This window comes from Myotis yumanensis, unplaced genomic scaffold, assembly GCF_028538775.1.
Source record: "Myotis yumanensis isolate MYYU_CA2020_CCGP unplaced genomic scaffold, mMyoYum1.0.hap1 SCAF_3, whole genome shotgun sequence".
Lineage (NCBI taxonomy): Eukaryota > Metazoa > Chordata > Mammalia > Chiroptera > Vespertilionidae > Myotis > Myotis yumanensis.
This window is the reverse complement of record NW_027223754.1, coordinates 203,720,270-203,733,722: the sequence shown is the minus strand read 5'-3', so window position 1 is coordinate 203,733,722 and position 13,453 is coordinate 203,720,270. Positions and strand designations below refer to the sequence as shown.

Genomic DNA, 13,453 nt, shown 5'->3' with positions numbered 1-13,453 from the left:
TGTAAGTTTGACCTCAGTGATGAAAAGATCTTTGTAAACTCTGCCCTCCCACCCAGGAAGTAAATGGCTATGGTGATCACAACAGGCTTCTTTTCTCCTGCTCTAGGCTCCACAGACTAAACCAGCAAAATCCCCTGGGACAGCCCAGCTGGGGCCTCTGCTGGGACAGCCCCAGCCACGCCCACCCACGCAAGGTAGGACCCCCGACAGGCCACCCAGAGAAAGTGTCCAGCAAGGGTATGGAAAGGCACTGAGGGGTCTGTGCATGATGGCCAGGAGACAGGCTGGAAAAACCATCTAATCTTCTAGCCCAGACTCTGTGCCCTTACTCTGTGTGCAGAATGAATGAGACTGTGAGGTCTGCCACCCCACAGTCAGGAGAGAAGGATGGAAAGACAAGGTAAGTTTATTGAGTGCCTAGTATGTGCCAGGCACTGTGCTAGGAACTTCCCCATCTATTTTCTCATTATTGGCCTCCCAGTCACTCCAAGGGGAAAACATCAGTGTTTTCTATTTGCAGAGGTAGATGTTGAGGCCTTGTCCAAGGACAGATCACAAAGTGGCAGGTTGACAAGTCTGCGGTTTCAGATCTTCTAGAAAGTGTCTTGTTTCCCAGCCACCAGTGGTGCCTGACCATAGATACATGAGCCAACCAGCCAGCGTGAGAAAGAAAGAAAAAGGGAACATTATATATAACCTTGTCGATTGAAATTGTTCTCAGAAAATAGTGCAGCGTTACTGTTTAAATGACACCACGTATTAAGGAATGGAAAAACTACTGATGGCACGATGAAAAGAAATCATAGCAGTAACTTCTTCCCAGAACACCAGCTGCTGGGTGCCCTCACCCACAGGCCCGGGAGGAAATCTGCCCCAGGTTCCTCTTGGCACACTTGCTGCACTGGTGCCAGCTTGGGGCTCCAGAGCAGTGTTGCATCAAGGAGCCAGGTCAGGCAGTTTTACCACCATCTTTGAAGGCCCTGCTGTAAAACCTATTGGAAAGAAAGCATTACCTCCCTGGCCAGGGTCCCAGTTGATTGGAGCATCAGCCCCCACACCAAAAGGTTGTGGGTTTGATTCTCAGTCAGGACACATACCTAGGTTTCAGGTTCAATCCCTGGTCAGGGCACATAGGAGAGGCCACCAGTCGATATGTCTCTCTCACATCAGTGTTTCTCTTTCTCTCTCTCTCTCTAAAAAAAAAAAAAAAAAAAAAAAAATCAATAAAAACATATCCTTGGGTGAGGATTAAAAAAAAGAAAAAAGGAATCCTTCTTTAGGCAAGTTACATCCCCCCTCTGAGCCTCAGTTTCCCCAATGATAAAGGAGGGTATTACAGCTGCCCTGTTTAGTGATGGGGAGTTGTCCATGAGATGATGCAGGTGAAGCAGTTAACAAGGCCTCCGGGTCCAGCACAGAGGTGGTGCTTGGTAGGTGTTAGCGCCTAATAGCTGACTACTAATAACAACTTATATAACTTTTACTTCTAAAAGCTTACTATTAATAACTTGTGTCTTACAAATAATTGTAATATACATGTTGTTCTTAAAGATTATCATTAACAATCCTTATCATTAAAGCAGCCCAGCCTGGCGATAGGTTCTAAGTTATAAACGTTCAGAAACGTCATCTTCGTCACCCTGCCAGGCTCCTGGCTGTGCCTGCCCTACCCTCTCCGTTTCCCACCCGGCCTCGGGGCTGACGTTTTACAACACATTTGAACAGAGCACTTTTAAAACAGTGAGCCACTGTACTCTGGTTTCCTCTTGGGCCCAGAGTAGAGACATGCTCAATAAAGAGAGATTATTTTAAGGGACATGAGGCTAAACACACTTTTAGTGAATTGAAAAACTGTCCATTTAAAACCAATTAAGATAATTAAAGAAAATGGTCATTGAATTAGCATTCAGATTAAAAATAACAAGGCTAATTTAAAAACAATGCTTTCATTGAGTTCCCAAAATAACAAGGTCACATTATTAACTTGTTTTTGAACTCGCCGTGTGTTTTCAACGCGGTAAAAGTGAAGTTTTCTTCTAATAAGCCTTATCATTTTTTAGCACCAATCCTGTGCTTAGGCAAATATTTTATATACGTAAGATAATATTTTTTGTGTGGGTGCAAATAAAAATAGTGAATTGTTTGCTTTGCCAAGAAGCTGAAAGAAATAACTATAGTGTCTCTTGATGTATCTCAGGAGTATAATAGAGACTCAACAAATACTTAATAAATGAATCAGCAAGCATCCAGATTTCCCAAGATATTATCAGCGGGGGTGGAGGGCAGGAGACTGAAGATAAAAGTAGAAAACAGATGTTTTCTTTGAGCTGCAGTAGGTCTAACACAAAAAACAGCATTTTACAATCAGGAGCTTTTACATCAACGTGTAGATTTGCAGCTTCTTGATTTGCAGGAGCCCTAGGAACCACGGGGCTGGATTCCTCAGAGCAGCCGCCCTGACGGTTAATCACAGCTACTCCCTGGGCAGGGCAGGGGCTCACCGTGAGCCTCAAGTCCTCCTTCTCCCTGTTGTCACTGCACCTCTTTAGAGAATTGGATCTCTGAACGATGTTTCTACCTAAAGTGGAAAAAAAATTTAAAGCCACATGATTTTTCTGACGCTCGCCTGCTTTGTTTATGTACCTGCCCGGCCCTGAAGGTGTTTGAGTTTTGAGATCAATGGGTCTTCCAATCTGCTGGGACATACAGTGGTGAAAGAGGTCAAAACTGAATCAAAGCCACGTGGACCCGTTGCTAGATTGTTGCTGCCATTCCATTCAACTTAGAAAGTGTTGTGCAGACTCGCAAAGGAGTTCCAGTTGGGAGGGATGTTTGGTGGCTAGTCCAATGACCTCATTTTATAAAGGAGGGCTCCAACGCCCAGAGAGATGTGACTGACACAGTTACATAGCAAGTTAATGGCAAGGCTTGACTCAGGACCTGGGCCCCTGAGGCCAGTATGATGTCAGGGCCACCAGACATGCAGGCCTTGCCCTCTGCAAAGGTGACCAGCTGAGATGACATCTGAGGGGGAGGTCGGCTGAAATCTAGTCCTTGCTCCCCATGAACCTGGCTCAGAGCTGCCTCCACTGGAGGAAGCCACCTTTTCTCAATTCGCGCAAAGATATGAGGACTCAAGGCAGCCTGTGTGGTATAAGTAAAAATAACAATAAAAAAAAGGAAGGGAGGGAAGGAGGATGCAAAGCAGGACTTTTGAGTCAAAAAGACTCAAAAGTTTGAATCTTGGCTCTTCCCTTGACTGTTATACCTTGAACAAGTCAGAGTATATCTGGGACTCAGTTTCTTTGTAAAAATGGGGGTGTTAATAATACCTAACATGCCCTGACTGGTGTGGCTGAGTGGGTTGAAGGTCGTCCCATGCACTGAAAGGTCCCCAGGTCGATTCCTAGTCAGGGTACCGGAATTTGCAGTGTGTAGCAACAAAAAATAATAATAATGCCTACCCCTCAGAGCTGTTGTGAGGATGCCCACGGCCAGAGACACAATTGGTGGTCAGCAGAGTAGAAGCCATGTTTTGAAAGGGCCACAGAGATGGGCTGCAGGCCCTTTTAACTCTGTCTCCTGCCCTCCCAAAGTGTGGTGAGCATCACAAGAGGCAGCCCCTCTCCCAGAGCAGGTGGAGGCAGGGAGAGGAGCAGCAGGCAGCCAGCACACACAGTGGTCCTGACGCCCCGGGCTGGAGGTGAGGAGAGTGCACCTGGCTGGCGTGGGGCCTTCAAATGCCAAAGGCAATTCTGGATGTCTGAGATGTCCCCCAGCTTGTAGGTGACTATATGCTCTGTACAGTGACAGGGAGAAGTCAGGATTCCCTGTGAGCTCTGTGGCTACTCCTCCTAGTTATGACACCTAATGAGCCTCGGGTTCCACCTGGATGGGGTGAAAAGCATGGTCCCTTTCCCGCTCCCGGGATGGTATCTATAGGCATTCACAATGGTCCAATGTCTACATACTGTCGGAGGCTGTGCTACAATACAGCCTCTGACAAAATCAGGTGCCCATGCCCCTGGTACCAGTAACAGAATTGTTCACCTTCATACCAAAAAGGTTGGGAAATAGCAGAGTCTGCATGTGGCCTGTACCCAGACAACTCCGGGAAGTCGTGCTGTAAGATGTAACGTTGTAGTGAATTTGTCTAACACGAAAAACATGTCAGCCGGGCCTACTGTGGACCCAGGTGCTAAATGTGTCCCCAACAGGGGACAGGGGCAGGCGTGCTTTCTTAGTGAGGAGCAGAAAATCATCAGAGTGTTAAAGGCACAAGCACAGACTCAACTAAATTTTAACAATGAAACTCTTTTTGAGTAATAAGAATGAAAAGGCTTGTTCTGTTAAAAATAATAATAATAATAATAATAATAATAATAATAATAGCATCTTCCCTACCAGCCTCCCTAGAGCAAACGCTACATTGCTTTTGAAAGTCCTTGGAAAAGTGGAGAGAGCTGTTCAAAAGAAAGGGATCATTATTTCATTTCCAAAGTGACACACCTTCAGTGTGGAAAATATCAGTAAGCAAAGGAAGAGAATTAAACCCCTTCACAACCCCAGCACTTTTGTAATCACAGACCCTGCCTGTTCAATCGGCTCGGCTGCCATAACAGAATACCCGAGGCTGAGTGGCTTCAACAGCAGACGCGTATTTTCTCAGGCTGAAGTCCAAGGCCAAGGTGCCCACAGGGTTGAAACGTCTCTCCATGGCTTGCAGACAGCTGCCTTCGCACTGTCTTTACATGGCCTTTCCTGTGTGTGTCTGCCCCTGGTGTCTCTTCTTATAAGGACGCCGGTCCTGTTGGGTTAGGGCCCCACCCTTATGGCCTCATTTAACAATAATGACTTCCTTTGAAGTCCCTATCTCCAAAAACAGTCACATTGAGTATGGGACTTCAAAATATGAGTTTGGAGGGGACACAGTTCAGTCTGACCTACTGTATCAGAATCTTCATTTTGACAGGATCCCTCCAGGAATTCATGTACACATTAAGGCTTGAGACGCCCTAGTTTTAGTGTTCAACCTTCCCATCTTTCTTTTTTTACACAGCTTTATATATATACCAAAATGCAATAAATCTGTATGTACTGTTTCATCAACTGCTTGTTCAGCTTAGCAGTGTTTATTTAGCATGTATCAACAGTATCCCATTTAATGTCATATTATTATGTAACATCATACATTATGACCAGAGAATATTCCATTATATGGATGTATCTTAATGTTCCTAATCAATTAGGCATTTATGTTGTTTTCCACTTTTTACTGTTATTTTAAAAAAACACTGTAATGACCATCCTTGAAACAGCATTTGTGCACAGCCATGTTATCCTAAGAAAAATTTGAATGTAATAACTTTTGTACCCTGTAGGGGGCCCTCGCCAAGCTCAGTCTCCTCAGCCCTCGAGATCTGGAAGCCCCTCCCAGCAGAGGCTCTCCCCACAAGGCCAGCAGCCCCTGAGCCCCCAGTCGGGATCCCCACAGCAGCAGAGATCACCAGGTTCTCCACAGCTGCCCCGGGCATCCAGCGGCGGCTCTCCAAACCAGGCCTCCAAGGCAGGTGCCACCCTCCCCTCACAGCCCCGGCCCCCTGTGCAAGGCCGCAGCACCTCCCAACAGGGCGAAGAGTCCAAGAAGCCAGCACCACCCCACCCCCATCTCAAGTAAGTACCTCTGGATCTGATCGGAAAGGGTATAGGGTGGGGATGGGTGTGGGAGGGACTCAGACAAAGGAAGACCCGCTGAGGCCTCACCCAGACTTGAAATGGGAATGAGGAGGCCTAGAGGATGGAACATGGAGGGCAGGTAGGGCCCTGCAAGGTGAGAGTATAGATTAGGCCCTACCATGACCCTTCAGATATATACATGTATCCATTATCTCATGCTGCATAAGAAGCCACCCCAAAACTTAGAGGCTTAAGGTAAAACCATTTTCTTGGTTCATAATTCCTCAGTTCAGCAGTTTGTTCGGAGTTTGGCTCAGCTGGGAGGTTCTTCTGCAGGTGCCTCCTGGAGAGTTGCCAAATAAAATACAGGATGCCCAGTTAGATCTGAATTTCAGATAAACCACGAGTAATCTTGAGTATAAGTATGCCCTCACATATTGCATGGGATGTATCTATACTAAAAAAGTATTTGTTTTTCATCTGAAATTCAGATTTAAGCCTGTATTTTTGCCTACTAAATCTAGTAACCCTGCCCCCTGGGATCACTCATAATGCTGTAGGCATCTGACAGCGTCACCGGGGCTGGACAGTCACCAGGGCCTCATGCGCACATCTGGCACCTGCTGGTTGGGCTGGCTGCCAGCTGGGCCTCACTTTCCCCACCGGCCGCCTCCAGCGGTCAGGCCGAGCTTCCTCACATGGTAGAATTACATTCCAAAAGGGCACAAGCAGCTCAAGGCCTCTTGAGGAGCAGTCTTAGAAGCTTCAGTGTCATTTCATTCCATCCCATGCTGTTGGTCAAGGCCAGTCGCATGGCCACGCCCAGACTCAAGAGGCAGCAAAACAGGCTTTTGATGGGAGGACCTGCAAGTCACAGGGCAGAAGGGTGGGTGCCGTTGTTTCTCCGTCCCAGTACACCGTACATTCCCTCTCCTCTCAAGCCCGTCTCTTGGCTTGAGGTCAGAAAGAGGGACTCCAAATGTGGGGGTCTTTTGGAAAGTGGCTCTTTCAACTCCAAACACTAACATCGATTATCAGTTTTACACTAGTATCTGCTACCTCCTTAGTATGTGCCAAGCACTTTAGCTGGTTGGGTGTTTTTTTTAATTCTCACAAGCTCCAACAGGAAGCACCAGGAGCATTCCAAAGGGGGCTGGAATCAGCAGGAAGGGCTTCAGGGATAAGATGGGAATGGAATCCCAGACACAGGCCTCCCAATTCTCAAAGCGCTGGTTAGTATAGGGGAGCAACCACAGCCTGGAATGGCGACAGCACTTCACAGTTTGCCAGATGGGTTTGCACACACGGGTGGAGAGCAGTGACTGTCTGGTGACACCTGCTGTCTGAGCAGCCTGGGCTGGTGGACAGACTGTGAGCCTCCGGTGCTCCCGTCACTGGCTGTGAGCCCCAACTTCTATACCTAAAGACAGGCTACCACTAACCACCTTGCAGGCTAAGTCATGTGGGTGACATATCCAGGATCACACAAGCCTTGGGATGACTTGTGACAATGGGGCTCACCCACCTGGCTTCCAGGCAAGCCCCCCCACAACACATTTCCTCAGGAGCCCAGGCCTGGTCGTCCCCAAACTCCCTGCCTTTGTTTCAGCAAATCCCAGTCCCTGACTAACAGCCTCAGCACATCGGACACTTCCCAGCGTGGAACTCCAAGCGAGGACGAAGCCAAGGCCGAAACCATCCGCAACCTGAGGAAGTCTTTTGCCAGCCTGTTCTCTGACTAACGGGGTCCAGCCTGGGAGAGGGTGCTGTTACACTCTCCCCTCTCCCACCTCATCTTCCTTCTCAGCCTTGATTTCTGATGGGAACAGAATGGAGGGCCTGAGACTATACTTTCTAATGCCTCTGACCCAGGAACTGAGTATCTATACGTGTCCCCTTCCCTTCTCCACCACATTCAAGCTTTGTCTGGCTGAGACTGGGCCTTTGAGAGCCTCCAGGTTCCTCAAAACGGGCCTCAATGTTGGACATCCATCACCACCCCCCCCCCCCCACCCCCAGATGCTTGCTTCCCGGCCACAGATAACCCCATGAGATTTCTGTGTGTGGCTAGTTTTCATATCTGTTACTGTTTTGCTTGCCTTTGGGCAAAGGCCCCTCTAGGCCTGCCCACCTCCATCAAATGCAGACACTGTAGTCGGACCTCAGCAGTATCGGAGGCAATAATCTACTGACAGTGTTTTGCAAACAAAAGGAGAACAGCTGGGCCAGGGGAGCCTCTCAGCTTCCATGCTAGTTTCATTGGAGACCTCACCCGACTTGCAAGCAAGGGCCCATCACGACTGGCCACCGGTGGGATCTTGATGACGAGGGAAAGCCAGGTCCTATGAGACACGTGGGGCCTTTCAAGTCACAGCAGAGACCGAGGGGAGGTGGTGGGGATGCTGCTCCCACCAGAATGGACAGCCAAGAGCAGAGCACAGGTTCTTTCAGGAATGGTTTCTAGTTCCCAGATGACGACGCCCTCACTTCCCGAAGAAGGAGTTAGGTTAGGGCTTCTCCACCCACTATTATACCACCAGGAATTCTCTGTGAATTCCCACCAGGAATGTTGTTTACTCCTCAAGGATTTATGAGGAACCAGAGAGCATCAGATTAATGTCACAGGCTCAGAAAGTTGGGAGGATAATAACCTCCAGTCGGCATTTCACAAACTGCACAGCAGGTTTCTCCATTACAAAAGGGTCCCATGGCCTACCACGTTGGGGAAACACTGTATTTCTTTTTGAGGTTGGTCATACACATTACACATCAACAACTCTTGAAATGCCTGTGTAAAGACATTAGACTTCGCTGTTTAACCCAAACCTATTAGAACAAGTTGACTGCAGAGCTGGAGAACACAGCCCTGATGCCCTTCCTAGGGCTCCTTCCCATACAGCACACGACCTCCCGTGATCACGGGGCAGGGCTGTCCAACATCACCAAGCACCTGGTGCTAGAAACACTCCTGGTCCAGAACAGAGCCATGTGATCCCTTTCCAGTCCCCTTTATGACTTGAAACATGCCTTCCCCTCACTAATCACAGGGAAGGGACAGAGGAGGTAAAAATGAACGTGTCCGTGGCCTAGACCCGAATTCTGAATGAAAGATAGAAAACTTGAGGGCAGGTGTAACACCGCAAAGCCCACCCCCACCATTTTAGGAGCTTAAGAACACAGAAAATACCTGAGGCAATCATCACGCTTATACAGAGACTAACATTGAAAGAAGTCAAACAATCTCACCCACTTCTCAGTAATAAAATACAGCTTGAAACACACAGCAAAGGGACACTAGGCTAGTTTCTCAAAGTGTGGGCCATGGCTGTGCACAGCTAGCTTCATCTCAGACCAACCGAGTCAGAATTTCTGGTCATGAGACCCGAACCTCTCTGTCATCTCCCTGCATGCATGTGGGAGTTAGACTGGCACCCTGAGTGAGATGTCTGGGAAAGCTGCTATTGAAAGCAGGATTGTGTGGATTCATTACAGACCCAGGTCCCACTCTCGGTGAGCAAAATTAGTGGCTCCATAAACAATGACTGTGGCTTAATTTTCTCATTTTCCTTTATTCTGTCCCTTGTCCATAAAAACATCTCAACATTCAAACTATTATCTCCCAGATAGTCCAAGTAGAGTAGCACACACTCCTTTGGATAGCTGTGCGCAGATGCTCCATGACACAACACTAGTTCATAACCAACACCTAAGGTTCCCGCTGGCCTGTGTATGAAAGTCGAGACCAACAATGGTCTTGTGGAGACCAGAGATTCCCCCAAATAGACTGTTTTCTCACTTTTAATAACACATTTTTTAAATGGGAAAGGACAAAAAGCAGGGGTAAAGGTAGTCACTGTGGCCATTCTAATAAGTGGTTGGTTGGTTGGTTTTGTTTCACTGTTTTGATCCAAAGAAAGGCTTGCATTCCCCCTCCAAGCTGACTTGGTGAGGCTGAAACATGCCAGATGCATGTGTATTGTGATAAAGTGTAGCACAAGGAGCAGAGATTTAAACACAGCCTCAACAGACCACTCCACCAGCCAGACAAAAATACCTTCTTCCAGATTGTCCTCGCAGTGTGCGAAAGCAATCCTGTTGTTTAATTAAATGTCAAGTCGCTTTCCAGGGACATAGACTACACATCGTTTCTCCTCCATTAATTCCCTATGTTCTCTGTCATACGACATTCGCTGCCAACCTTCAGTTCCTGCTCAGGGGCACTTAGTTCTACCTCTCAAACATTTCAGGGGTGACGAGCCTTCACACACGGTAACAAATACAATAGCAAACCCCAAGAGCCCAAACATCAACCACCTTCTGGCAGTTCTCACTTGAATTTGCTATGAAAGATTTGCAAGGGGAAAGCAAGTTAGTGTAGGTACCTCGTCGTGAACGACTAGGTGAATAAAACAGAGCACTGCTTGACACACAGTAGGTGGTCAGGACATGTTCAGGTTGGAATTAATAAAATGTAAACAAATGTTAAGACTGAAGAAAAAGTCTGTTTTATTTCTAAGTGTATCAATATGAGGAAGTCATTTGCCCAGGAACAGAATCAAACCAGCAGAGAGATTAGTAAACTGAGATAAGCTAAAGAAAATCTATAGCCATTTTTTACCCTCAGGAAGAGGTTGCAGACTCTAAACTGAGTCTGAAAAGGAATGGGAGCAAGCAGGCTCAGGGGCCACAAGACCACCCCCTCGTGAGCACAGCCCAAAGAGTGAGTTCCTGGGGGTGAGGGTGGGGGAGATGAGGTGCCATGGTCAGCATCAGTCAGAAGAGGCTGGGCGAGCAGACCAGGACACCACCAGAGTTTGCACAGAGAAGACCCAGGACCTGGACTCCCATCCTGACCACACCTTGCGCAGAGGCTCACAGCAGGGCAGAGCTTTCCATAGCAGAGCCCACTGGAGTCCTCCCCCAGGCAGTGCCTCTGGAGCCCTGCCCCTCCCTGCACTGGAGCAGCAGAGCTCCCAAAGCAGGTGGTAGCTCATTCTGTTTCAGAGTTAGCTCAGCATTACAGATAACGCCAGGATTTCTATTGGAGGAATAGGCCATGGCCTAGGAGCACTTCCACATGTTCCAAATGTTTTATCCTGGAGTGCAGGCTGGCTGGTTACTAACTGTCCTAGCAAGTGTCAAAGCTATCTTTGACTCCTAAGCAGCCACTGATTAAATTCAGGGTTTCACCAATATTTAGGTTCTCAGAGAAGGCAGCACTTATGGGTTTGGTCAGTGACAAAATGGAAGGTTAGGCAAAAAGCAATCAAATCAGTTCATTAATCCAACACAATGCACACAGGGCACAGAAGCTCCCTGTTTCCAGGCAAACACGCAGCCAAGCTGATGACACTAGTCCTGTGCCCAGGGCTCTCAAGCAGCAGGCCAAGAAAGGGACATGGCTGGAAACAATGAGGCGTTCCTTAAGGGAAAACCAATCTACAACTAATGCTCCTCCTACAATGTGTTCCTTTAAAATCTTAAATACCCTTCCATTTTATTCTGATCGGTCCTCCCATTTTTAATTTCAATTTCCAAACTCTCATATTTTATGTATCTACTCTTCATGGTCTTTCACTGAGTCTAGAGAAGAAAGTTAACATTGTCTTGCCTCTCAATATTTCGCTATGGAATAGCAGAAATTTAAGTGCCAGGACCTATTGGGGGATCCCAGGAGACACTGAGATTAAATCTTTATTTTAGGTGACTTACCTAGTACTTCCCAATAATCGTATCCACTCCACATCTAGTCAGCTGGAGACTGTGAAGGAGCATGAACCATGCTTACGGCCCAGCAGAAAAGTGGGACCTGCCGGCGCCTCCTCGAGGCTCTGTGGTTCAGGAGCTACTGCCCAGGGCAGGAGGAAGGTAAACCTTGACACTGGGCCCTGCGTATAGGGAGCAAAGGGAAAAGTGTCCAGCTCCATCAGAATAAGAATTAGAGATAGATATTAGACTAAGCGGTGATCTCAGGAATTAGAGGCAAGAGTAAGAGGGCAGAACTCAACTGTCTTCCTTAAGGAATTATAAAATCTTAAGCTGGAAAGAGAGGATACATCCCATGATTGATTTCCAGTCATGCCAAACTGTATCTTTCATCTGTGAACAAAGAAGGGGGTGGGAGGGGAACAAGCTCCTGTTAAAAATAACGAAAGGGGGTCACAGAAAGTCGTTAAGACTACCAGCCAATGATATAGAACAGCATCGTACTAAAATGTGTAACCGCAGTGCTCTCAACTGTCTTGTTTCCATTACAATATATCAAAGTGATGTCAGAAAATCAGGGACTGGGCTACCGCCAAACCATGATTTCCTTCTCATTACACACCAGCAATATATAAAGCTCAACAGCCCAGGCTAATGAAAAGAACATAGATTTTACAAGCTTCTAACTATAAATTTAGCTATTCAAGAGGAAAAGCTTTGGGAGTTGTTTTAAGAATAAACTATTGTGAGAGGACTGCAAATTTAGGCGTATGGCACATTGCCCATACCTAAACTGAGAGGCTGTAACTCGGGCCAGTGAGGCCGAGGTGAGGCTGGAAAGCAGCGCCATCTCTCTGGGACATCAGCACCGGCACAGACCTCTCAAGGGCCATTCAAAAACTCTGGATTTGGAAAACTCATTGTTTTATAGTATCTGGTGCTTCACTGTGTCCTCCCACGCCAGCTACACACATACACACCACGTGCAACCTAACATCACAAGGGCAGAGAGGAGAACTAGGGTATATTTGGACCCATCAACGCTCCAAGGTGACTCTTTCAGCCCAGATCAAATTAAAGCCATATGGCGTCCAGTGGACACTTATTTTTAAAAAGCTGTCCTAGAGCTACCATTGCCCAGTACCATGGAAATGTCAACAGCCCCAATCCTTTGCCTACACATTAAGCTATTAACGGTGACATGGCTCTGGATAATTGCATTAGTGACTGAATTTTCTTCACTGTGATGAAAAAACAACACTATTATGTGTAGCAAAACATAAAAATAAAAATATTTTCACATGTATGTAGATTTTCACATGCAAAATATTCTTGCAGCACATAACATTTCAAACCATTTCCTTATATGCAAAACAGATTTTTAAAATCAGGAAGACAGTGGCAATATTCCAATATACTTTCTGCAGATACTAGTAATGTTTAATTCCTGTGTTGTGATTCAGATTTTGTCACTATAGCATGTTTCACAGTTGTTTGTATGATAAAACATTTCTGTTTGACCTTTTTCTTGTAGGAAAAATAAACCTTGAATTTTGTGTATTTTAACTCTTAAAAAAAAAATAAATGTTCTTCAAATAAGAGTCTATCTTTGAAAAACAAGTACCTGACCAGCATTCAAAGCAGTAACACTTTGTTGTTAAAAGAGGTCATCTAGATTACAAATTAGGCACCAAGTGTCAAAACACAAGGGAAAAAAATCATAATTCCACTCCAGAAGAAGCCCCAAACAAAACAAGAGTCCCTATAACCCAATGGCCGCCAGCAGTGCTGCTGCAGGGCCCAGAGGTCTCACCCCACACTCTGAGTCCCTATAACCCAGTGGCCACCAGCAATGCTGCTGCAGAGCCCAGAAGTTCACCCCACACTCCGAGTCCCTATAACCCAATGGCCACCAGCAATGCTGCTGCAGGGCCCAGAAGTTCACCCCACACTCTGAGGAAGAGCTGCAGGGCCAGGGAGGAGGTGGACTGAGCTGGTGGGTGTCCAAAGTTCAGTTCAACCAAACTAGCTCTGCTTTAGTCGTTTTATAAATCAGCTTCTGCAAATGATT

General features: G+C 46.8%; 1 protein-coding gene across 1 annotated transcript in view; it reads left to right on the top strand.

Annotated features, from left to right (window-relative positions):
• SYN3 (synapsin III) overlaps window positions 1-13,321 on the top strand; it is a 362,492-nt gene extending 349,171 nt beyond the window's left edge. The window contains exons 11-13 of the mRNA XM_070410991.1: window positions 107-194; window positions 5,382-5,673; window positions 7,286-13,321. Coding sequence (XP_070267092.1) covers window positions 107-194; window positions 5,382-5,673; window positions 7,286-7,418 — 513 coding nt within the window. The 3' untranslated portion in view covers window positions 7,419-13,321. The remainder of the gene's footprint in view (window positions 1-106; window positions 195-5,381; window positions 5,674-7,285) is intronic.
• Window positions 13,322-13,453: the final 132 nt, after the last annotated feature.